This window comes from Centroberyx affinis, unplaced genomic scaffold, assembly GCF_046629955.1.
Source record: "Centroberyx affinis isolate AG114_WGS23_722 - 3 ecotype Tasmania unplaced genomic scaffold, CSIRO-AGI_Caff_v1 ptg001441l_1, whole genome shotgun sequence".
In the NCBI taxonomy this organism is placed as follows: domain Eukaryota; kingdom Metazoa; phylum Chordata; class Actinopteri; order Beryciformes; family Berycidae; genus Centroberyx; species Centroberyx affinis.
The window spans coordinates 38,175-61,885 of NW_027279915.1; the positions used below are offsets into that span (position 1 = coordinate 38,175).

Consider the following 23,711-nt stretch of genomic DNA (forward strand, 5'->3'; position numbering starts at 1 on the left):
CCTTTCTCTCCATCCATACCTCATCCTCCCTCTTCATTCTTTGGTTCTTTTCCCTCCTGACCCACCTCTCACCCTCTCCTTCTTTATTTTTCTCTCGCTTTTCTCTCTTCCTGTAGGGTCATGAGAGTCAGTTCCCCTCTGAGGTGAGGTCAGCCATGTTGCAAGTTGTGTTTGATCGAGCGAACCTCTCCAGTCCCTCAGTGGGAGACCAAGAGGTGTTGGGCTGGCTCCATAACCGCCTGCGCCCCCTGCTGGTCAACCTGTCACCGCTCCATGTTGCACCATTCTTCAAAATTGTGGCAGGAAGGAACTGCAGTACCGAGCAGCAAGCGTAAGTGACACGCCATGTGATCACACAAATGAGTTAACTTTACTTCAATCAAATTTGAGATTATAGACATTTTCTTCTGTCTGACCAGTTTTTTGAGACTTTCATTGTTGACCTACACGCCTAATGCCCAGTACTTTTTCTCAAAGGTGGCCCCTAATATACAGTAACTTAGTCCAAACGTCATACATGAATTGCCAGTTTTGTAATTTATTTATCATGTCTTATCTGTTTCAGAGTGGAGGTCCTGAATTCAACTCGTCCAATGCTTGGTGATGTTACACAGAAAGAAATCCACAACCACATCATTCAGTCTCTCAGAGGTAAAGGACGGACATGGAGAGGAAACTAGAAGGAAAGCAAAGTGCGATTGATCGTTGACCTCGCTCTTAATTCTCCCCCATTCTAGGACCAATACCTCTTCGTTGCTATGGTGACAACTACAACCACAGTTTCTACGGTTTCCTGGAGCGCTCATTCATGGGATTTCAGTTCCCCAACCTGACCACCTTCTTGTCTCTCATGCCCAGCAACAACATGCATCAGGTTTGTGTGTGTAGGAGAACGTTAGGGAGGGTAAGAAAGTTAGAGAGGATATAATAAGTAGGTTGAAGGATGTGGAATAAATACAGAGGAGGAAGAGGAAGAAGAGGAGGAGGATGACTTATTCTGTTTGCTGTCTCTAGCTGGTGAACTCCATACCTCCGTCAGATCTGGGTAATTTCCTCCGTCGCCGTGACATCGTCGACGACGATGCAAAGCTCTGCCTGATCTACAACAACTACAATCGGACACCGATCTTCCTAGAGACCGTATGTACTATAACACGAATGCGCGCACACAAACACATACACACACACACACACACACACACACATAAACGCAGAAAGAGAAACACAAACACACAATGATGATATAAACACTGTATACCCCCTGCAGGAGGCTCTCCCTGAGGTGGTGCGGCGGCCCACACTGCCTTGCGTCTGGCCCACGGCTCTCAGCAGCACTAAGAGGTCAGAGGTCAATGCTTGGTTTGACCGGCGTCTCCAACACTACCTGGTCTTCCTCACCAAGAGTCTGCTCACCCCCACTGCCACACACAACGCGTCCTGCCTGGCCTTCCAAAAGCTGTATGTGTGCTTAAGAACAGCAAATGGTTTTGTGTGATATGTTTAACATACATAGCACTATATGCTCAAGTTGTGCAAAATTTATAGTCTGAGCACATAAGTTTCATTTGATAAGGTATGCGTAATCATTATTTTTTCTATGATGTCATTTTTTGATGCTATTGTTTTCAAATTAATACTTTCTGATTTCACTTGATCTGTTCTATTGTGTTTTAGTGTCTCAGTTCTGGGAAAACACAACTACAGCGCTGCAGACTTCATGGAGCGAGATGTGTTCAACACCATCAAGGCCTACCTCACCTCAGGTCAGCCATCAGAACAACCCAAACAGCTAGACCTTAGGAGGCTGCAAGGTTTTAAACCTGCAATAAGCGATATCAGACCATATAACCAATCCTGAAACTAATGTGTGCTATGTGGAGATTTCATTGAGACATAATGATATAAACCAATATCCACACACAGCTGTGTTGCTCTTTTCACCTCTTTTCTAAAGCTTGTTGTCAAACTCTGATCTCAAACGAAGCTCCTCCCACTCCTTCCTGTAGCTTTCCAAGTTTTTTTTAAACTAGCTTGGCACCTCCCTCGCTGTTTAAAAGCAGCCCTCAACCCCTCCCATCATTCCTGAAAATGTTCACATAATGGCAGAATTGATGAAGCGAGCAAGTAAACTTGTTAAACTAGTAAACTTACTACCTACCTCTTCACTTGTCATTGTGGGACATGTAAACTTCAGCGGGAGAAATGCCTGGCAAAGCAAGACTGGTAACCTCTGCATACTGGTACACTGGTAACTTCTCCATAGGTATGTTTAGCTTAGCTATTATCCTTTATGCACGGTGCTTTGCAATATTTGATTCTGCCTCTGTAGTGCAGTGGAGCGAGGAAGTGGCTTTGCTGTGGGTTTATTTACAAATGTGTTGCTGCTCTTGTCACCCTCTAGTGGTCAGAAAATCTTTATTATTGCAGCTTTAATATAATATCCATTGTGGTGGCTGTTTAAAGGTGTTACATGTAGCATCATTAAACATCAATATATCGGTATATTAATTGCAATACCTTGGATTTACCGTTAACAAATGAGACTATGGACGAGATGATTGATAGCCTCTATCTCAGTCGTGCTAGTTTGTGAATGTGCATGTCTTTTCTTTGTGCTTTTCTGTGTGCAGGTTCCATTAAAATATTTTCAATTTTGTGTTTGTAGCGACGGTGCCAAAGTGTTACAATGCCAACGACCCAGAACTGAACTCTACAGCCTGGTTTGCTGAGTACATAGGCCCCTTCATGTACTTCCTCACTCTAGAGGACCTGAATACATTTGGCTCTGCACAGGTACTGAAATTGATTTGAGAAATTTAAACTACAGCTCAGGTATTGCTCATTGGGAAGGGAATCAAGATAAAGACAGTGGGTGATAGGTGAATGGATGGTGGACAGACTAATAGCAAAATACTAACTCCTCAGTGTTTATATCCTCCGCAGTATATCCAGGTGTTCACAGTGAACCCTCAGAACATTGCTCTGCTCAACCACTCCTTCCTGCCTCTCAACCTCACCAACTACTACACCGAGCTCATCTATCTACAGGACAGCAACTTCAACCCTTTGCTGTGAGTCTGAACTCATGAAACGTTAATTTCCCCCCACATACGTACTATACCTCGCCACTGTCCATCTAACAATACTACTTTGCCTCCAGTCTTCCTCTGTTGTGTCGGTGTGTCGCTCCTGGTCCAGCATTCAGTCAGCTGACGGCAGCACAGAGTGTGATAGTTCTGCACAACCTAACTACTCTCTGCACAGACCTGGACCCACAGGTAACCCATTGTCTTACATACACACACACACACACACACACACACACACACACATACAAGCACCCACATGATGCATTTTGTTGGTTGGTTTTGTTGCATTAGGGAGAGGGACTGGTAAAGTTGCCATGCTGTATTGACTTTTGCCTCCTGGCCTCTGTAGGTTTCTGCTGCTTTGGCAGGTAACCTTGGTGACAACATTGATGCCACCTCCATCGCTGCCCTCGGCAATGAAAGCACTGGCATTTCCACTGGCCAGATCAACATGGCAAAGCCTGGAGACCTCCATGCCTCCCTCGGCATCCTCAGCACTGTGATTGGCTGGAATCAGGGTCAGGCCATGGCCATTATCCAATCCCTGATGTCTTCAGGAATGATACAGGTAACTGCTCTGTATCTGTTGGTGTGTTCATGTGCTTTAAAATTTCACATGAACACCCTTGAAAGGCGGATGATAAACCTGGAAACTGAGAAATTTTTGCTACCTGAGTTTTGACACAATGGTGACGTTTAACCTTCTCAACAAAAAATGAAGTTTTGTTTCAGTCAACAGTAAGAAAACACATAGATGCTTCTTTATTGCAAGTTTGTAGTTAGCAAGACTAACCCAACATTTGAATGAAGTTCGTCAAATTAACTTGTCAAGCTGCAGGACACCTGTGTTTGTTTATTGTATGTCTTCCGGGTTTGATTTTCCAACAAAATAGCACATGAATGCAACGCTGTTTAGCAGCTGACTTGGAAGTCCCGGATGTCGGACTTTCCCACCAGCACATGAACGCACAGTCTGTCTATCTGTCTGTCTGTCTGTCTGTCTGTCTATCAGTGCATGTTTTATTGAATTTGTAACTGATTTGAAATGCAAAGTTTGTGTCTCTCAGCACACCAGAAAGAAATAAGGTATCCCTGCTGTCATGTCCACTGTTCTCATCCATGTGCTGCTTCCACCCTCTCATCACCACCAGCTCAACAACGCGTCGGCGTTGCTCATGGTGGGTTCTCTTGTGGTGGGTGTTCCTGCATCAACGTTCCTCAGCATCAACAGCTCTCAGCTCCTTACCGCATCCAAGGATCCTGGATTCCTGGCACACTTGATAACTGCTCCACAAATCGTCCAGCAGACCTTCGTTACTCAGGTATGACAGTTCTGTGGCTTCTGTCAGAGGACTTATATTTGAATGTACAATTAGTTGCCTTGTACAAAGCAAGCTCTGTCAAACACAGAAATGTCAAAAATGTCATCAAAAAAAGTCATTCATCATTAGAACACAGTTTTGGCAAAAATTTTCTTTGTGTATCATGTGTCTTTGTGTGCGAGACGAGAGAGAGAGAGAGAGAGAGAGAGAGAGTTGTGGTCTCTCTCACAGATGTATATTTTATATCATATAGTATAAACAGCCCCCGTGCATATTTTCTCCCTCACACTAGATTATATCAGTGAACAGCAGCAGTGATGGGATCATAGAGAATGTTCCGGATGAAATGGCTACTCAGATTCCTCGTTCTCTGCTGCTGGGCTTCTCTCAGTCTGATAACACCGTGATCAACACACTCAACAAGAAGAAATGGAAACGTCAGCAGGTAGGGCATCCAACACACACACACACACTCACATGTTCTAAGTACATACTTTAATCACACACAATATATTTTCTTTGCTAGGCGGTGTTGTTCTTTGATATAGTGGCTGGGGAATTTGGGACATCAGCATTGGGAAATCCAAACAAGTGAGTTTTCAACAGCTTTCCTATACAATTTTATCTATAATTGCATTTATCTATAAAGATTTTCCTCTAAATATAACCACTCAGGAAATCTCCAGCAAGTGGGTTTCAGTATGTACACAGTGTAAAGTGTGTGTGTGTGGGTGTGTGTGTGTGTGTGTGTGAGTGTAGTTTGTCATCCTACGTGCTGCAAGGGTTCACCTGCACCAAAGTGACGACTCTGCGCAGGACGCAAATCAAGAAACTGATCAAAGCCTGTCGAAGGACAGGCAAGCAGAAGGTCATACTGCTGGAGACTCAGGTGAGAAAGAGAGGGAGAGTGTGTGTGTGTGTGTGTGTGTGTGTGTCTGTGTGTGTGTGAGAGAGAGAGAGAGAGAGAGAGAGAGAGAGATGTAAAGGAGAGAGATAATTGTTTATGTTTGTCTTACCAACAGTTGACCTGCATGTACAACTATATTAAAGGAGAGTCGGACGCCAGCAGCTACAGCCTCTATCCTCCAGATATGCTGCTCTATTATGAGTGAGTTCAGAATGGATGGTATTCACCATTGGTCTTAATGATGTGGGATTAAGGCTTAATACAGGTTTAGATACAATAAAGTGACAGATCAAAGTTAACGATTGGTAAACAGGGCCATCCTTCCAAGCAAGATAACACTTTTGAGTTTTCACAGTGCAAAATCCTCTGACAAGAGACTGACAAGACTGGTTAGGGTTCGTTTTTGTAATGTTGCAAACGGTGGCCATCTTTAGAATAGAATAGAATAGAACAGAATAGAACTTGATTGTCCACTGCAGTGGAAATTTGGCTTTGGCTTCACAGGTTGGTTAAAATGTGATACAGCACGATAAATACAATACAATAAAATACAGCACACAGAAACAATAGACACATCAAGACAATATCAAAATATGTGAGCAATTAGGAGAAATGGAGTTAGGAGTTCAGTAAGGTGATTGCATTTGGGATGAAGGACCTTTTGTACACACTCTTGGTTGCTATAACAACTCTATACTGCCTTGTTAAACTAATATTTCACTTCAATATCACCCCACCCACCTCTATGTCTACAGCTACTCCCTGGTGTCACAGGCGACCTGCAGGTCCTACTTTCAAGAGCTGGCAGATGCAGACTTCTCCATCTTCTCCAGTGCTCTCAGCGACAAACGCTCTGCACTGTTTACCAATGCCAAGAGCTGTCTGGTGAGTCCAGTAACAATGGACAGTACATTATATCTTAACTACTAATAATAAGAAAAGTCAAGACTCATTGTCATAAATGTGGTCTCAGAGACAGCACAGTGTGAAAGATCTTGAGTCCATCAAGCACACCTTTGAGTTAGGACAATGTAGATGTCAATCTAATCTAATATAGATGCTGCGACAGTATAGTTCTGTTGCTATTCTTTTAATTTTCTGATCTACATTGAATTCTGTTCTTAACCCTTTTCCTTCCCAGGGTATAACAAGCACAAGTTTGACTGAGGATAATATATCGGTTCTGGGGAACATGTGCTGCACTCTTGATGCGTCCTACATCGAGAACTCTCACTCATCCATCCTGGAAAAACTCAAGAACTGCGCAGACCTCACCGATGCTCAAGTAGCTGCTGTTCAAACCCTGCTGCTGGGAGGGACAACAACTTATGGGTACGCCAACAGAAGCAATACTCAGCTTTCAGTTAAGCACCCTGGTCTGATAATAAAACAACAGGTTTATTGCATATCCTTGAGCAACCAGCAGCCTCTCTGAAGTGCTTCTCTCTGAAGTGTTTGCCTATTCTCTTCTGTTCCTTTCCAAAAATCATCTAAGTATTTAACTGACCGGTTGAAATGTGGGTTTTTGGTTCAGTTTGATATTATAATTCATTTGCAGTGAAATTGTGTTCTTCCATTGTTTTGTTTTGTTTTTAAACCAGAGCTCCATCAACATGGGATGGACAAACTTTGGAGGACCTCGGGATGCTACCGCTCTACTTGACTGAAACCTTCTATGATAAATTTGATAAAGTGAGTAATACAAAAACTTGTGTGTGTGTGTGTGTGTGTGTGTGTGTGAGTGAGTGTGTGTATGTGTGTGTTTTTACTTAGCAGGAAGGCGGCTGCATTTCCATTTGTCTGTTGCTTTATGTGTTTGGTGTTGAAATGAGTTTGGTGGTGTCTCTATATATGTGTCAGTTTTTTTTAATGTGGTGTGTCTGTTTCATTCCTGTGAGCAGAAAACAAAGCGGACGTTCTTGAAGTCCTTCCTGAAGGTTCTTCGGCGCAATGGAGTGGAGAGGAGTAAGAAAAGAAAGATGAAGGCAGCCATTAGAAGGTCCATAAAAAAAGTGTCCAAGCGATCTATAGGTAAGTTTCTCTCCGTTATGAAAATATGTCCTCCCTGTTGCTCTCTCTCCCCATTTTTTTCTTCATGACTTGATGATGTGTTGTCCCCCAGCCACTGTATATTGACAGCATCTGTAACTACCTGTTCGTTACTCCATCTGTCTTCCTCTGTTTTAGCAAGTGAATGCACTGTAGGAGAGATCACCCAGGTGACTATCAGTGACGAAACGTTCCCCTTCGACTACGATGACGTAGCTCAGTTCAACTGCTGCCTGAGTGCCAAGACTGTTAAAGACAACTTGGCTGCCATCACCACCAAGGTGGACCAGGAGGAGTTCCTCGTTATTGTTCTCAACAAGCTGCGAGAGGTAGGTGACTTACTACCTGACTGGAGTCAGTGCTGACCGGGTTGGTTTTGTTGTGATTTGAGCACAATCTTTTTAAAGTTTTTAAACTCAAAGGTCATGTTTGTTGGTAAAGGTGGCCGGTGAAGGAAAGAAAGAAATTGCAGGGTAAAAGGATATGGTCCCAAAATTTATGGCTACTGTAGTCTACTGTACTCAAGACTAAACATCTTTCTTTTTAAGGAAAAAGTAAAAAAAAATAATAATAATAATAATGGAGAATCACCCACTTTATCTTCTATGGGCCCCTGGTTTGTTGCCAATTGGCTATGTCCGACCTCCTGAAGAGGAGAATGGACAACAATGCAAACCACTGTTTGCATTCAAAGTATTTGACAACCGTACAACAGTAGTCATAAAAGCTCAAGATTTAAGTGGAATATGGTTTGGGCAAAAAAAAAATAGCTACTCGAACTATAACAAAGCTACTCGAACTATAATACACTCATACATGTGTCAGTATGTACTGTATTACTGTATGTTAGTTTACAAAGTGTGTGTCTGCACCAATGTCATCAAGACAAATTCCTGTACATTTGCTGTACATGGCAAGTAAAGTAACTCTGATTAGGATCCTGAGCCAGACTTCCTGGTAATATTTTGTCCTTTCACTGATTCTCACATCCTCAGGCTTACGCTGCCCATTCCACCATCTCAGAAGACAAGGTTCAGGTCCTGGGGCCAGCGTCCCGTTTGGCCACTAATGATGACATCAACATGTGGAACATCACTAAGATTGACACACTGTCTGCTTTGATGGACTCGTCGGATGGGCAGTGGGACCCAAGCATGGTGAGCAAACAAGTTAACAACTCTTCCAAAATGTTTGCATGTGTGGTTGCCTATGCCATCCCTTGAACAAGCACTGCATGTTGTGCATGTGTACATATATGTTTGCGTGTGCTCATGTTTGCATGTTTCTCCCATCTAGGCCAAGGCCGTCATCTCTAAGTATCTGAGTAAGGAGGGGAACAGCCTCGGTAGTGCGGAGCTCAACTCCATTGGGGGAGCCAACCTGTGTTCCCTAGACACCACTGTCCTGAAGACCATTTCCCAAGACAGCCTCCGGTGAGGAGGGAGGGTGGTGTGTGTGTTTGGGGGGGTGGGAGGTTCCATTAGTAACATGGCATGTGTTGGTTAGGGTTAGGGTTATGGTTAGTAATAATCACTCAGTAATCAGAGTCTGAGCAGTGTTTACCATCATTGCTCGCAAAACAATGAGACATCTAAATTAATTCACAATTCAAAGGACAGATCATATATGGAAAGTGAAATTAAAAAGGTGAATTATGAGAAGCTCACTCTGCTAAAAACAATTCCTGAACTGAAAATGCCAAAATTAAGAGAAAATGCCAAAGCCTTATTTGGGATTATACATACATTAAGTGTAAATAATTTTTTTTTAATAATTTATGATGAATTGTTTGTATTGTTTTGAACTTCAGTCCTTATAATTAAAAAACAAACAATCCCTAACCAAAATACTAAAATAAACTAAAACATTTTTAAAAATGAAACTTAACTAAAACTACCAAACCCATACTGAAATCTAACTAAAACTAAACTTAAACTTAAAACTATATATAAAAAAAAAAAAACTAATGAAAAACCATAATAAATCAAGATCATAATAATAAAATGTACCCTTTTAGAGGTTTTTAGAAATGGAAGAAATATGTCTCAGAAGTACACAGTTAATAGTTCACAGTTGATTGGAGCGTTTGGTTTTCCATCTCTTGCAGGACGGCCAATGCCCTGACACTGTCCAACTGCACACTGGAGCATGAGAGAGAACTGTTCACCATCGCCAGACAAGCCTTCTCTGGAAACACCCGCTCAGTCATCTCTGCTAACACCTACCAGCTTATACAGCCTTACCTGGGTAAGCAAGCAGACACACACACCACATATAGAGAAATATAGCAGGAAGACACTGCAATAGATAAAGGTCACACCCATTTCTTTCCTTTCCTTTCTTTTTTGGTGTACAGGTGGTGCAACTACAGACTACGTTAGAAGTTTGGCTGCCTCAAATATCGGCATGGACATGGATACCTTCACCAGTCTGGATGAGAACGTTATACTGGTCAGTGTTTCGTGTGTGCGTGTGTGTGTGTGTGTGTGTGAGTGTGTGTGTGTTCGCATGTATGTATAAATACCTCTACGCTCTGCTCTCCTCAGTCCCTGAATGTGAATGAGGTCCAAGGTCTTCTGGGCTCCAACCTGGCAGAATTGAAATCCTATGAAAACCAAACTGTGGTACAGAACTGGATCAGCAGACAGTCCCAGACAGATCTTGATCAGCTGGCGTTGGGGCTGGTAGGAGGCAGGGTGGACTCCTCAACCACAGCAGTGAGTACTGTCACTGTCACCCCTGGGTCCTCATCCTCAACGACAGCAGCAGGGAGCACCATCACTGCCACCACTGGCTCCTCATCCTCAACGACAGCAGCAGGGAGCACCCTCACTGCCACCACTGGCTCCTCATCCTCAACGACAGCAGCGAGTACTGTCACTGTCGCCCCTGGGTCCTCATCCTCAACGACAGCAGCAGGGAGCACCGTCACTGCCACCACTGGCTCCTCATCCTCAACAACCACCGCAGGGTCTGGGTCCAGCAGCACTACAGGGGGATCGGCTACCACCACAGGTAACTACCTCGCTCCTCTTTCCATACATGGGTGGGTAGATTACAGTGTGACTCATTTCTAATGTGAGTTTGTGTGTGTGTGTGTTGCAGGTAGCAGTGGTGCACGCATCAGAGCAGACGCTGGCCTCTCCTTACTCGTTCTCCTCGCCGTCTTCATCACTTCACACATTCTACATTGAAGAGACAGGACTCTGCCTAATATGGCTTACTATTGTAATTCGAAATCCAGAGATAAGTGGATGAGTTATTTTAATTATTTGTTTTATATTTATCACTAACAGGTGAAAATAAGACTGGTAGGCTTAGTACCTTAAACTGAAAAATGACTTAAAATGCCCTTTGCTACATGCTATATTGTATTGCTTACTATATAGAAACTATTTCATATGTAATTATCTATTACAATACATGTTTGACTATCTAGCAGTTTAGACTCACTCAATATGTGTGCTCTGAAACCTTTTCATACCTCATTTTTATGCTCATTTATTCGCTTTACTTTGTCAGTCTTTTAGTCTTGGTGGTTGGAATGTTTCTGAATGTTTTAATTTTTAAAATGAAGGTTTAACTGAAAAATGAAGGTGACAGTTTATCTCTTCTCCATTTGTGTTGTCACATTCCCATGTACCCCTTTTGAGACCGCACCCTTCTCATGCAGCCTTACCGTATAAACATCCTGTATGCCTGTTGTATGAGTTTATTAATAAATGCATATATTGTTCATCAAAGCTCCTCTGCTGAGGTACTTGCTTGATTACAGTTTATTGGAATATTTAAGGGTGCGAAGGGACAAACATGTCGGGGTCATATTATACCAATTCATCTGTACAGTCACCAATTTAGTTACAAAACCATTCCTACTTATTTAAAGTCACAATGAAATGGAAAAAATGTTACTTCCTGGAAAATAGTATAGTCTATCTTTAATTGTTACCTCATGCTGTACCAGTAGGTGTAAATAATTCCACCCAAAAATATTTTTGAACAACCCTGCCCCTCCGCCCCTTCCATCAAATAAAACTGCCTGATATCCCACTGGTTTACACTTTTGAACGCCCCCACTGCATTATGTCGTTTCATTGGGACTGTAAGCTCCCCTGAGCTGTAAGTAGATGAACACTATTTCATACAAGTTAAATTCTTTTCCGGTCAAACTTTGTGAAGCTCTTATGCTGTTGCCAAGGCAGCAGCTAACAACCGAATGAAAGGCACAGTGTCAATGACAACATTTGTTACTATTAGATTCAGTTTAATTAAGTTAGACATTTCAACACTGCTGCATTCATCTCCCAGGATGAGGGAGTCCTGCTGTCTGTAGCCTGGTTTACTGCTGAGTGTGTTGTAGGTTAAAAGTACACCATATCACAGTTATAAGCGTTTATACACGCCAAGGAGAGTCTTGCAGGTAGGACAGGTGTGCTGGGCATTCTTCAGCCGGTCCACACAGAACGGGATGAGACAGCAACCTAGAACAAAGCTGGATGGAAGAGAGCTGGTCAGGGAGGGCAGAGCAGCTAATGTCAGAAGATCATCTACCCATAAATAATTTGAAATATCCAACTCATGCATCGTTAAATTAATCCCTTTTAAAAGTTAGTGACTTAATTGCATTTCACAATTCAATTTCTCATGGTCACAGAAGCATATTTTCAGCCACACTTATAAATAATATTCTGGTGCGAAAATAACATTTCACTCCTACATACCCACAAAGGAAGAGGCCTCCACAAAACAAGTAGGTGAGCAAACCAGAGGAGTATTCCACTTTAGAGACCACAGTCTGGTGGCAGTTAGGGCAGGCAACCTGAACTGGACTGTCTCCAAACGGGCCGATGGCTGCTAGAAGAAATAGGGTTAAGTGTAAGGAGGGAGTGCAAAGACAGAAAAGTTGATAGAATTACAGATAAATAAAGAAAAATGGGGTTAAGCGAAAGGAGGGAGTACAAAGACAGAAAAGTAGATAGAATTACAGATAGATAAAGTTAAATTACATTACATAGTCCAGGAGTTTTGCTGTATTTTCAGCTACTCCAAATCACAAATATACAATATAGAACTCACCAACAGGCACTTGGGCATTTGCCATCATTCCTGTAAACAATTCATACAAAAGATGTATGTGAATACAGTCTACAGTGTATATAGTGAGTACTCCTGGTAATCCTGGAAATACTAACAGAATTGACAGTTTCCCAACAAGCAAAATATAACATAAAACAGAGGCAAAGCACTTACGGGTTTAGTGTTCAGTTGTCACCCACAGCAGCCAAGACCAAACTGTCAGAGCAGAGAGGACGGCTTTCCCATGGTACATGCCTTTCTGGAGGGCTACACCTTCCCTTAGATGCTTGTTTACTTCCCTCTGCAGTCATAAGATAGGTGGATTTTTCTGTGCATACCTCCCTCCGTTTCAGTACCGCTGTTCACACTGACCCAACCCGATCCCAGTCCCAACCTATCTGTGGGAGTCAGTGAACGAGGGCATATATAAAGGGAATATCTTTCGGACTCCAACCAACCCTTCCTTAAATCTTTATCCATAAAAAGACTTGAGATCTGGTTTGGGTTCATTCCAGAAAATTTTGATTACAGCAGTTCCTATATCTGTGCATGAGAGCAACACTCAGCTGTATCATCCCCTAAATGCAACCCGCTTTACTGTCATCTGCTTATCTACTGTCAAATCTGTGAAGAGAAATGCACAAACAACTTCACTATGAATCTATTCACTATCCATTAGCATCAGGATCCAGCATTTGTCAATGGAAATACTATCTGCAGTTGTCTCCTGTGCTGGTCTCTCAGACTGAGACTGCTGACTCCATAAAAATGAATGAAGAATCTTTTCAAATGCACTCAAGGACTAAAGAGGAGGTACAAAGAGTGTGTGGACTGATGGCAAACTGCAGCTTCTAGTCGCGTTTTAATGACTGGGCAATGAGGTAGAAAGACATATAGAATATTGAAAAAGGTATAAAGGATTTATTTTGGTGAGAGAGCTGTAGTGTGTAGTTAATGGGTGAAGCTTCTGTACTGTCGAACACAAACTGCCTTCCATTCAGACTGAAATTGACAGCACATGTTCCAATTGTGTGAAATTAGATTATGCTTATAAATCTTGGCTGAACCCATAAGCGCGCACACACAAACACACACACACACACACACACACTACATTAAAGTCATGGTCATGAGAGTCCATCTTCAGTCTACATCCTCTCCAGATTATGCCACAGGCCTAACTGATGAATAAATGCAACAAACACATTACTGAACTTTGTTTCTTATTGAACATAGCCTACATGAAAAAATATAAGCATACAGCGTGTGTGTGTGCGTGTCAGGATATGAATGTGTGAATAAAATCTCTAACTGCAGTAGGAATTCATGGTGATGTGGCATTTCCCTTCACAATCTTTACAATGACTTTATGCTTTTTTGAAAAAACAAAACAAAACGTTTTTTGGCTGAGATGAACTGGAAGTCAACGGAAGTGCAACAAGACAAGACTAAAACCACCCAACTCATGCTGGGTGGCCACCGCTGGGCAAGTGCTGCCATCTGCAGGTTCAGTTGACTTAACTGTATAGAACTGTGCCCATATAGACTCGAGTCCATTGTCTTATATGAACTGGAATTATCGAAGAACAAGGTTTGAATTGTTTGTCGTCAGAAGATAAGTAGTCGTTTAAGCATAATTCAGAGATGGAGCTGAACAACAGAACTGAAGATTTTATGGAATACAGTTCAGTAAGGCCTTCAGAGACAAGTGGGAAAGTTTTGAGAAATCAGGAAAGAAGTACAGTATACACCATGATTGTGCTGAATTGTGAATATGATGAGAAGAATAAATGGAGACTATTACAAATAAGGTTAAAGAGTAACAATTGATTTGATGCGGAGGAATGGGCTATTGAAATTTGTTCTACTTTGTAGTTGTAGTATAGTCATGGTTCTAAACCCAAAAACATTGTGCATTGAAAATAAGTTTGATATTTAGTAATGGCATTTTCTATATTGCCCTTTAGTTTTGTGAAGGTCAGATAATGCCACATTATAGACATGTTCAGGACAAAAGCTGGAATTGAGCTTAAGCTGAAAGGTTTTAATTAGTATGTGTCTGTTCTCAAGGGAGACAATATGCTATGTGTTGATATGTTATGGATCTCCAGTTGGTGTAAATATGGACATGCTGTTATATGTAAGAGGCTTGTTTCATAATGTGGTAGGTATAGAGGAGGAGAGCATACTTATCTGAAAGAGCAGGCAAAATGTGCTTGGAGAGAAATGTAGCCAAGAAAAGAGGATTCATGCTGAAGCTGAGAACTGAAGCAAGTCCTGGAAATCAGACATAAACAGACAGGCTGCAGAGAGTGGAAGATTGGGGATGTGATTGAGTGATGTGATAAGAGATTGGATTAGTTTGAACTTTTTTATTTTTTTCGTTTTTGGTATTTTGGTATTATTTTTTTTTCCTTTTTGGGAAATAAGGTAACCTACCCAAAATGTAGCAGCAGTCGGCAGTAATACACTATCGCTGGATGTCAACCACCAAAAAAACACAAGAGAAAAATAAATTGAAAGGTTTTAATTAGTAAAAACTGGTGCAATATTTCACATGTAAACAATTGCAGCAACTTATTCTTTATACCTGAATAGTTACATAGAAAAAGATGTCCTTTTAGTGATTCCAGGATTCGTGTAAAAATAGATTAATTTAACAAAAGAAAAATATCCCCTTCAAAAAAAGAAAATTCTTGCTAATTAGTTCAAGTGTTCATAGGCCCACCAACAAATCGGTGAGCAGGTGCCACGTCTTCAGTATTAAATATATCAGCTTCATTAGTGGCCCTCTCTCCCTGCATCCAATTTTCAAAATCACTCGCCTTTATTCATACACATTCGCTCCAACCCTAAGCTTGTAGGGTGGCAGACAAGTGCTTCAGGGAAGGTCGAGAATTTGGGGCGCAGGGTCTCTGTAGTAGCTATGACAACTCAGGTCGCTTCTTTTAGCCTTCATTGGACATTTAATTTTTTGTGAGCTCCAAATCAGCACTGAGCCATTTGATTGGAGACTTGGCACTGAATTCCCATTCTACACTGTTCTGAAAGGTAAGCTCGGATTACTGTCATCACAGCACCATAGCGGGTTCTGTTTGTTCAAAAACCCTCTGACAAACACTGTCCTCTCACTCTTTTTGACGTATCCCCCCTTCTTTTCCATAAAACGTTTCCTTGCTGTAACTGCTTCTCTGTCCTGATGGAGTAGTAGTCTTATTTTTTTTCCAACAGATAATAAACTAACCTTTCATCCACATTTACTCTTTCCTATGACAAGAGCTTTTGGGTCACGTTGTTCCTCTGGTTTTACACCTCTTCCTCATTTCAACTTCATTTTGCTCAACACTCATTACCCCCCCCCCCCCCCCCCTTCACCACATCTCAGGTCTGACGACTGTTTTCGCTCCTTCATCCATTCCAGCTCTCCCTACTACTCCTTTCCTGGCTCTCCCTGCTCACTCTCCCTCTTCTCTGCACTGCTCTCAGGATTCCCTGCAGACTGGTGGTCAGGAGGCCATGTGGTTTCTCTTCTGCTCTCCCTCTTTCCCCTCCACCTCCTCCTCCTCGTTCATGTCCGTCCTGTCTCTCAACGCCCTCAGCAGAACCCTGAGCAGTGTGTTCTCATTCAGGAGGCTTTCAGAAGTGTCTGCCAGCTCCTGCAGTCGTCTCACCGCCTCCCCGAGCTGCCGGCTCTTCTCCCGGTGCTGCTCTTCCAAGCTTTGCCTCTCCTGCTGCAGCTCGGCATTCTGGGCTTCCAAGGTGAGCTTGTCAAATGTCAGGCGCCGGTTGTCGCGCCAAAGCTGCGCCAACTGTTGGGAAAGACGCTCCCGGGCGCGGTGCAGCATGTGAACTTCGCCTTGGAGCGCCAGAAACTCTGCACGGAGGAGAGCGCTGGGCCCCGGGCCCTCTCGCTCGCTGGAAGCTTTCGTTGACCTGTCAGCATGTTGGGCGGGGCCAGAGTGCTGCAGGACAAAGTGTAACAGGTTGGGTAGCGTGATGGGCGTGTCGTCAGGGAACTTCACACTAAGGTGTTTCCTTGAAGAGAGGGAGAAATAGGGAATACATTAGTGAAAACAATTTCCAATTTGCTCAAATTCTCCATTTATTATAGTTTTGTGAAATACTTGCATACTTGCCTACATGATGACTAGTGCAGTGACTGTAGCAATGGAATAGACATGTATGTTACAAAGGAACAATGAAAATAAAAAAATAATGTCTTCAGTATGTGTATGCAAGAAATATAGTAATGGTAGGTGTGTGTGTGTGTGTGTGCGTGTGTCTGTGTGTGTCTGTGTGCCTGTGTATCAGACTGTCTATCTCACCTGTATCTGGGAAAGAGGAGAATGGAGGGAACATGATCCACCATAAACTCCCATGGAAGGTCATTGCGTGCAACATTCACCCTACACAGAGGAGGGTAGGGTGTTATAACACTTATTGTTTTATTGAAAGGCAGGACCAGAAAACTAACATTTGACCATTAAATGTAACTGGCATTGAGATAATACTAGGATTCAACTTGAACACCACACCATACTACGCACATATTTTCTCATTCATATTAACAGATATACAGGCACCAACAGTCAGACACACACAAAGACAAAATACATACCTAGCGACAGTGATAGTGCTGTTGCCCTGGAATAACCTGGCCAGCTGGATGATGATGTGGTTGAGAACAGAGCAGAATCCACACCACTGGGTGTAGTAGAACAACAGCACGTCCTAGAGGAAAACATACACAAACAAATTTAGATTTTCTCTCCAGGAACTGTGTGTAACCAACCGAACAGTTCATCTTGGCTAGGCCCGAGCGTTCTGCAGAGTATTCTTTCACCTTTTGAAGGTCCATGACAGAGGGCAGGAAGGAGGAGGTGGTCAGCTCTGTGATGAGGGGGCGTGGAGCGGACGGCTCCCCTTCACTTCCCTTCCTGTCCTCCTCTCCCACCAGGTGTCTCTGCAGGGGGCTGTAAGGAGCACTGAAGTTCCTGATGAAGACCTCTTTAACAAAGACGCATGTACACACAGGTGAACACACACAGGCACATACAAATATGCACACGCGCACACAGACACACACACACAAATGCAGGTTACCACCAGGATCATGGCAAAACATGGCAAAATAGAAACACAATTTGCAGTCAACGAATGTTCTAGATTGATAATAGACTACAACTAGAAAATTTCAGGAAATTTTGAGTGTGCCTGCTGCTTGGTGCGCATCTCCATCCCTCGCTCACACAGAAACACAAACAGTATGACAGTATTAAACAGTATTAACTGTCGACCTAGCCAATCACGGGCAGGTGTGACAATTTCTGCCCAGAGACCGAGTCACTAGTTGCTATGGATACAGGCCCCCCTGTGGCGGGAAACTTTGAACTAATGTTTCATTAGCACTAACAATAAGCCAAGACTGTCCCCGAACAAATCCCTGTATCTCGAAAAGTAAAGCTCGCATCGAAAATGTTTTTTCACTTTGAGCGTCCCAAGACTTCACCGGCGACACTGATGTATGACATGTGTCTGTATGATTTTAAAAAAAGGAGCTGTGATAAAATATAAATCACCTTCTTTTCTTCTTCTCACTCTGGGTTTGAGCGGTCAAATTACATGGAAGCGGATGGGAGTGTCGGACGGCACTCCCTGCCCTTTTGGGCGATTTATTCAAAAACCGTGGGTCCTATTTCAATGGAAGTAACATTGGGTGAGAGAGGACAAAAATGCCTACAATTTGGTGTATAAATTGTCCTTGTAGAGTGGAAGCTGTGGGACTAAGATGATAATGTTTGGAAGATTTCTGATCAAACTTGAAGGCGTGGAGCTAGAGTGTGTGACGACATCACGTGCTCTAGGTCTGAACATTCCGCGCAATACACACCCATTATAAAATCTGAAACTGTCCAAAAGTCGTATAAAACGTAATCTGCGATTGCGTAAAAACCGTAGTAGCTATTGAAAAGTGTCTTTAGACCAACAGAGTTCAAAGTCTTGTGACCCGTGTAAACTTTTAATCATGTTTCTGCGACAAAGTATGACCGAGTGGCGTGGCTCCAAAGAGGGGCCGATTTGATGAATTTGTGCGATTTTTTTTCCGATTCTCCATTCATTTCAATGGGCCGAAAATCGCACGTTTTCGCACTTCGTGCGAAAACTTTACGTACAATCTCTAAGAAAAGTCATAGCACTTGATTCCCGTTCAAGGCGCACGTTTTGATGTATTTTGAGGGGTGTCGCGGCTACGCTGCGAGACTAGTTACATACCGAAGTTTTGCAAGGAAGAATAATAATAATACTAGAAAATTTCAGGAAATTTTGAGTGTGCCTGCTGCTTGGTGCGCATCTCCATCCCTCGCACACACACAAACACAAACAGTATGACAGTATTAAACAGTATTAACTGTCCACCTAGCCAATCACGGGCAGGTGTGAGAATTTCTGCCCAGAGACCGAGTCACTAGTTGCTATGGATACAGGCCCCCCTGTGGCGGGAAACTTTGAACTAATGTTTCATTAGCACTCACAATAAGCCAAGACTGTCCCCGAACAAATCCCTGTATCTCGAAAAGTAAAGCTCGCATCGAAAATGTTTTTTCACTTTGAGCGTCCCGAGACTTCACTGGCGACACTGATGTATGACATGTGTCTGTATGATTTAAACTAAAGGAGCTGTGATAAAATATAAATCACCTTCTTTTCTTCTTCTCACTCTGGGTTTGAGCGGTCAAATTACATGGAAGCGGATGGGAGTGTCGGACAGCACTCCCTGCCCTTTTGGGCGATTTATTCAAAAACCGTGGGTCCTATTTCAATGGAAGTAACATTGGGTGAGAGAGGACAAAAATGCCTACAATTTGGTGTATAAAGCTTGCTTGTAGAGTGGAAGCTGTGGGACTAAGATGATACTGTTTGGAAGATTTCTGATCAAACTTGAAGGCGTGGAGCTAGAGTGTGTGACGACATCACGTGCTCTAGGTCTGAACATTCCGCACAATACACACCCATTATAAAATCTGAAACTGTCCAAAAGTCGTATAAAACGTAATCTGCGATTGCGTAAAAACCGTAGTAGCTATTGAAAAGTGTCTTTAGACCAACAGAGTTCAAAGTCTTGTGACCCGTGTAAACTTTTAATCATGTTTCTGCGACAAAGTATGACCAAGTGGCGTGGCTCCAAAGAGGGGCCGATTTGATGAATTTGTGCGGTTTTTTTTCCGATTCTCCATTCATTTCAATGGGCCGAAAATCGCACGTTTTCGCACTTTGTGCGAAAACTTTACGTACAATCTCTAAGAAAAGTCATAGCACTTGATTCCCGTTCAAGGCGCACGTTTTGATGTATTTTGAGGGGTGTCGCGGCTACGCTGCGAGACTAGTTACATACCGAAGTTTTGCAAGGAAGAATAATAATAACTAGAAAATTTCAGGAAATTTTGAGTGTGCCTGCTGCTTGGTGCGCATCTCCGTCCCTCGCACACACACAAACACAAACAGTATGACAGTATTAAACAGTATTAACTGTCGACCTAGCCAATCACGGGCAGGTGTGACAATTTCTGCCCAGAGACCGAGTCACTAGTTGCTATGGATACAGGCCCCCCTGTGGCGGGAAACTTTGAACTAATGTTTCATTAGCACTCACAATAAGCCAAGACTGTCCCCGAACAAATCCCTGTATCTCGAAAAGTAAAGCTCGCATCGAAAATGTTTTTTCACTTTGAGCGTCCCAAGACTTCACTGGCGACACTGATGTATGACATGTGTCTGTATGATTTAAACTAAAGGAGCTGTGATAAAATATAAATCACATCCTTTTCTTCTTCTCACTCTGGGTTTGAGCGGTCAAATTGCATGGAAGCGGATGGGAGTGTTGGATGGCACTCCCTGCCCTTTCGGGCGATTTATTCAAAAACCGTGGGTCCTTTTTCAATGGAAGTAACATTGGGTGAGAGAGGACAAAAATGCCTACAATTTGGTGTATAAATCTTGCTTGTAGAGTGGAAGCTGTGGGACTAAGATGATAATGTTTGGAAGATTTCTGATCAAACTTGAAGGCGTGGAGCTAGAGTGTGTGACGACATCACGTGCTCTAGGTCTGAACATTCCGCGCAATACACACCCATTATAAAATCTGAAACTGTCCAAAAGTCGTATAAAACGTAATCTGCGATTGCGTAAAAACCGTAGTAGCTATTGAAAAGTGTCTTTAGACCAACAGAGTTCAAAGTCTTGTGACCCGTGTAAACTTTTAATCATGTTTCTGCGACAAAGTATGACCGAGTGGCGTGGCTCCAAAGAGGGGCCGATTTGATGAATTTGTGCGATTTTTTTTCCGATTCTCCATTCATTTCAATGGGCCGAAAATCGCACGTTTTCGCACTTCGTGCGAAAACTTTACGTACAATCTCTAAGAAAAGTCATAGCACTTGATTCCCGTTCAAGGCGCACGTTTTGATGTATTTTGAGGGGTGTCGCGGCTACGCTGCGAGACTAGTTACATACCGAAGTTTTGCAAGGAAGAATAATAATATTAAGTATGAGCAATAATAAGAGTGTGCTCCTTTGCATTGCAAAGCAGGCACACTAATAAAAATAATAAGTATGAGCAATATTAAGAGTGTGCTCCTTTGCCTTGCAAAGCAGGCACACTAACTAGAAAATTTCAGGAAATTTTGAGTGTGCCTGCCGCTTGGTGCGCATCTCCATCCCTCGCACACACACAAACACAAACAGTATGACAGTATTAAACAGTATTAACTGTCCACCTAGCCAATCACGGGCAGGTGTGACAATTTCTGCCCAGAGACCGAGTCACTAGTTGCTATGGATACAGGCCCCCCTGTGGCGGGAAACTTTGAACTAATGTTTCATTAGCACTCACAATAAGCCAAGACTGTCCCCGAACAAATCCCTGTATCTCGAAAAGTAAAGCTCGCATCGAAAATGTTTTTTCACTTTGAGCGTCCCGAGACTTCACCGGCGACACTGATGTATGACATGTGTCTGTATGATTTAAACTAAAGGAGCTGTGATAAAATATAAATCACCTCCTTTTCTTCTTCTCACTCTGGGTTTGAGCGGTCAAATTACATTGAAGCGGATGGGAGTGTCGGACGGCACTCCCTGCCCTTTCGGGCGATTTATTCAAAAACCGTGGGTCCTATATCAATGGAAGTAACATTGGGTGAGAGAGGACAAAAATGCCTACAATTTGGTGTATAAATCTTGCTTGTAGAGTGGAAGCTGTGGGACTAAGATGATAATGTTTGGAAGATTTCTGATCAAACTTGAAGGCGTGGAGCTAGAGTGTGTGACGACATCACGTGCTCTAGGTCTGAACATTCCGCGCAATACACACCCATTATAAAATCTGAAACTGTCCAAAAGTCGCATAAAACGTAATCTGCGATTGCGTAAAAACCGTAGTAGCTATTGAAAAGTGTCTTTAGACCATCAGAGTTCACAGTCTTGTGACCCGTGTAAACTTTTAATCATGTTTCTGCGACAAAGTATGACCGAGTGGCGTGGCTCCAAAGAGGGGCCGATTTGATGAATTTGTGCGATTTTTTTTCCGATTCTCCATTCATTTCAATGGGCCGAAAATCGCACGTTTTCGCACTTCGTGCGAAAACTTTACGTACAATCTCTAAGAAAAGTCATAGCACTTGATTCCCGATCAAGGCGCACGTTTTGATGTATTTTGAGGGGTGTCGCAACAACGCCCCGAGACTAGTTACATACCGAAGTTTTGCAAGGAAGAATAATAATAATAACTAGAAAATTTCAGGAAATTTTGAGTGTGCCTGCTGCTTGGTGCGCATCTCCATCCCTCGCACACACACAAACACAAACTGTATGACAGTATTAAACAGTATTAAACAGTATTAAACAGTATTAACTGTCGACCTAGCCAATCACGGGCAGGTGTGACAATTTCTGCCCAGAGAGTCCCTAGTTGCTATGGATACAGGCCCCCCTGTGGCGGGAAACTTTGAACTAATGTTTCATTAGCACTCACAATAAGCCAAGACTGTCCCCGAACAAATCCCTGTATCTCGAAAAGTAAAGCTCGCATCGAAAATGTTTTTTCACTTTGAGCGTCCCAAGACTTCCCCGGCGACACTGATGTATGACATGTGTCTGTGTGATTTTAAATAAAGGAGCTGTGATAAAATATAAATCACCTTCTTTTCTTCTTCTCACTCTGGGTTTGAGCGGTCAAATTACATGGAAGTGGATGGGAGTGTCGGACAGCACTCCCTGCCCTTTTGGGCGATTTATTCAAAAACCGTGGGTCCTATTTCAATGGAAGTAACATTGGGTGAGAGAGGACAAAAATGCCTACAATTTGGTGTATAAATCTTGTTTGTAGAGTGGAAGCTGTGGGAGTAAGATGATAATGTTTGAAAGATTTCTGATAAAACTTGAAGGCGTGGAGCTAGAGTGTGTGACGACATCACGTGCTCTAGGTCTGAACATTCCGCGCAATACACACCCATTATAAAATCTGAAACTGTCCAAAAGTCTTATAAAACGTAAACTGCGATTGCGTGAAAACCGTAGTAGCTATTGAAAAGTGTCTTTAGACCAACAGAGTTCAAAGTCTTGTGACCCGTGTAAACGTTTAATCATGTTTCTGCGACAAAGTATGACCGAGTGGCGTGGCTCCAAAGAGGGGCCGATTTGATGAATTTGTGCGATTTTTTTCCCGATTCTCCATTCATTTCAATGGGCCGAAAATCGCACGTTTTCGCACTTCGTGCGAAAACTTTACGTACAATCTCTAAGAAAAGTCATAGCACTTGATTCCCGTTCAAGGCGCACGTTTTGATGTATTTTGAGGGGTGTCGCAACTACGCCCCGAGACTAGTTACATACCGAAGTTTTGCAAGGAAGAATAATAATAATATTAAGTATGAGCAATAATATAAGTGTGCTCCTTTGCCTTGCAAAGCAGGCACACTAATAATAATAATAAGTATGAGCAATATTAAGAGTGTGCTCCTTTGCTTTGCAAAGCAGGCACACTAACTAGAAAATTTCAGGAAATTTTGAGTGTGCCTGCTGCTTGGTGCGCATCTCCATCCCTCGCACACACACAAACACAAACAGTATGACAGTATTAAACAGTATTAAACAGTATTAACTGTCGACCTAGCCAATCACGGGCAGGTGTGACAATTTCTGCCCAGAGACCGAGTCACTAGTTGCTATGGATACAGGCCCCCCTGTGGCGGGAAACTTTGAACTAATGTTTCA

General features: G+C 42.7%; 3 protein-coding genes across 3 annotated transcripts in view; 1 reads left to right on the top strand and 2 right to left on the bottom strand.

Moving 5' to 3' along the window:
• The window catches only part of mslna (mesothelin a), a 17,194-nt gene extending 6,084 nt beyond the window's left edge, over window positions 1-11,110 (top strand). The window contains exons 18-43 of the mRNA XM_071526679.1: window positions 117-331; window positions 566-651; window positions 738-874; window positions 1,015-1,140; window positions 1,268-1,458; window positions 1,675-1,763; window positions 2,666-2,793; window positions 2,944-3,071; window positions 3,161-3,278; window positions 3,439-3,657; window positions 4,241-4,411; window positions 4,704-4,856; window positions 4,938-5,002; window positions 5,171-5,300; window positions 5,434-5,519; window positions 6,074-6,203; window positions 6,460-6,650; window positions 6,920-7,010; window positions 7,220-7,349; window positions 7,506-7,696; window positions 8,363-8,524; window positions 8,664-8,800; window positions 9,475-9,614; window positions 9,724-9,818; window positions 9,914-10,382; window positions 10,473-11,110. Coding sequence (XP_071382780.1) covers window positions 117-331; window positions 566-651; window positions 738-874; window positions 1,015-1,140; window positions 1,268-1,458; window positions 1,675-1,763; window positions 2,666-2,793; window positions 2,944-3,071; window positions 3,161-3,278; window positions 3,439-3,657; window positions 4,241-4,411; window positions 4,704-4,856; window positions 4,938-5,002; window positions 5,171-5,300; window positions 5,434-5,519; window positions 6,074-6,203; window positions 6,460-6,650; window positions 6,920-7,010; window positions 7,220-7,349; window positions 7,506-7,696; window positions 8,363-8,524; window positions 8,664-8,800; window positions 9,475-9,614; window positions 9,724-9,818; window positions 9,914-10,382; window positions 10,473-10,561 — 3,867 coding nt within the window. The 3' untranslated portion in view covers window positions 10,562-11,110. The remainder of the gene's footprint in view (window positions 1-116; window positions 332-565; window positions 652-737; window positions 875-1,014; window positions 1,141-1,267; window positions 1,459-1,674; window positions 1,764-2,665; window positions 2,794-2,943; window positions 3,072-3,160; window positions 3,279-3,438; window positions 3,658-4,240; window positions 4,412-4,703; window positions 4,857-4,937; window positions 5,003-5,170; window positions 5,301-5,433; window positions 5,520-6,073; window positions 6,204-6,459; window positions 6,651-6,919; window positions 7,011-7,219; window positions 7,350-7,505; window positions 7,697-8,362; window positions 8,525-8,663; window positions 8,801-9,474; window positions 9,615-9,723; window positions 9,819-9,913; window positions 10,383-10,472) is intronic.
• A 581-nt stretch (window positions 11,111-11,691) lies between these two features.
• On the bottom strand, window positions 11,692-12,743 carry LOC139650124 (lipopolysaccharide-induced tumor necrosis factor-alpha factor homolog). Its single transcript, XM_071526683.1, has 4 exons — window positions 12,618-12,743; window positions 12,444-12,473; window positions 12,089-12,221; window positions 11,692-11,859 (listed from the first exon to the last, which is right to left on the bottom strand). Exons 2-4 carry the CDS (start codon window positions 12,469-12,471, stop codon window positions 11,751-11,753), a joined length of 270 nt encoding a protein of 89 aa, XP_071382784.1. The 5' UTR covers window positions 12,472-12,473; window positions 12,618-12,743; the 3' UTR covers window positions 11,692-11,750.
• A 3,080-nt stretch (window positions 12,744-15,823) lies between these two features.
• Window positions 15,824-17,450, bottom strand: LOC139650122 (thioredoxin domain-containing protein 11-like; the record flags this gene model as incomplete). Its single annotated transcript, XM_071526680.1, has 4 exons — window positions 15,824-16,478; window positions 16,769-16,849; window positions 17,062-17,174; window positions 17,287-17,450. Coding segments are annotated over 4 exons (887 nt in total), but the record flags the coding sequence as incomplete, so codon positions are not given.
• Window positions 17,451-23,711: the final 6,261 nt, after the last annotated feature.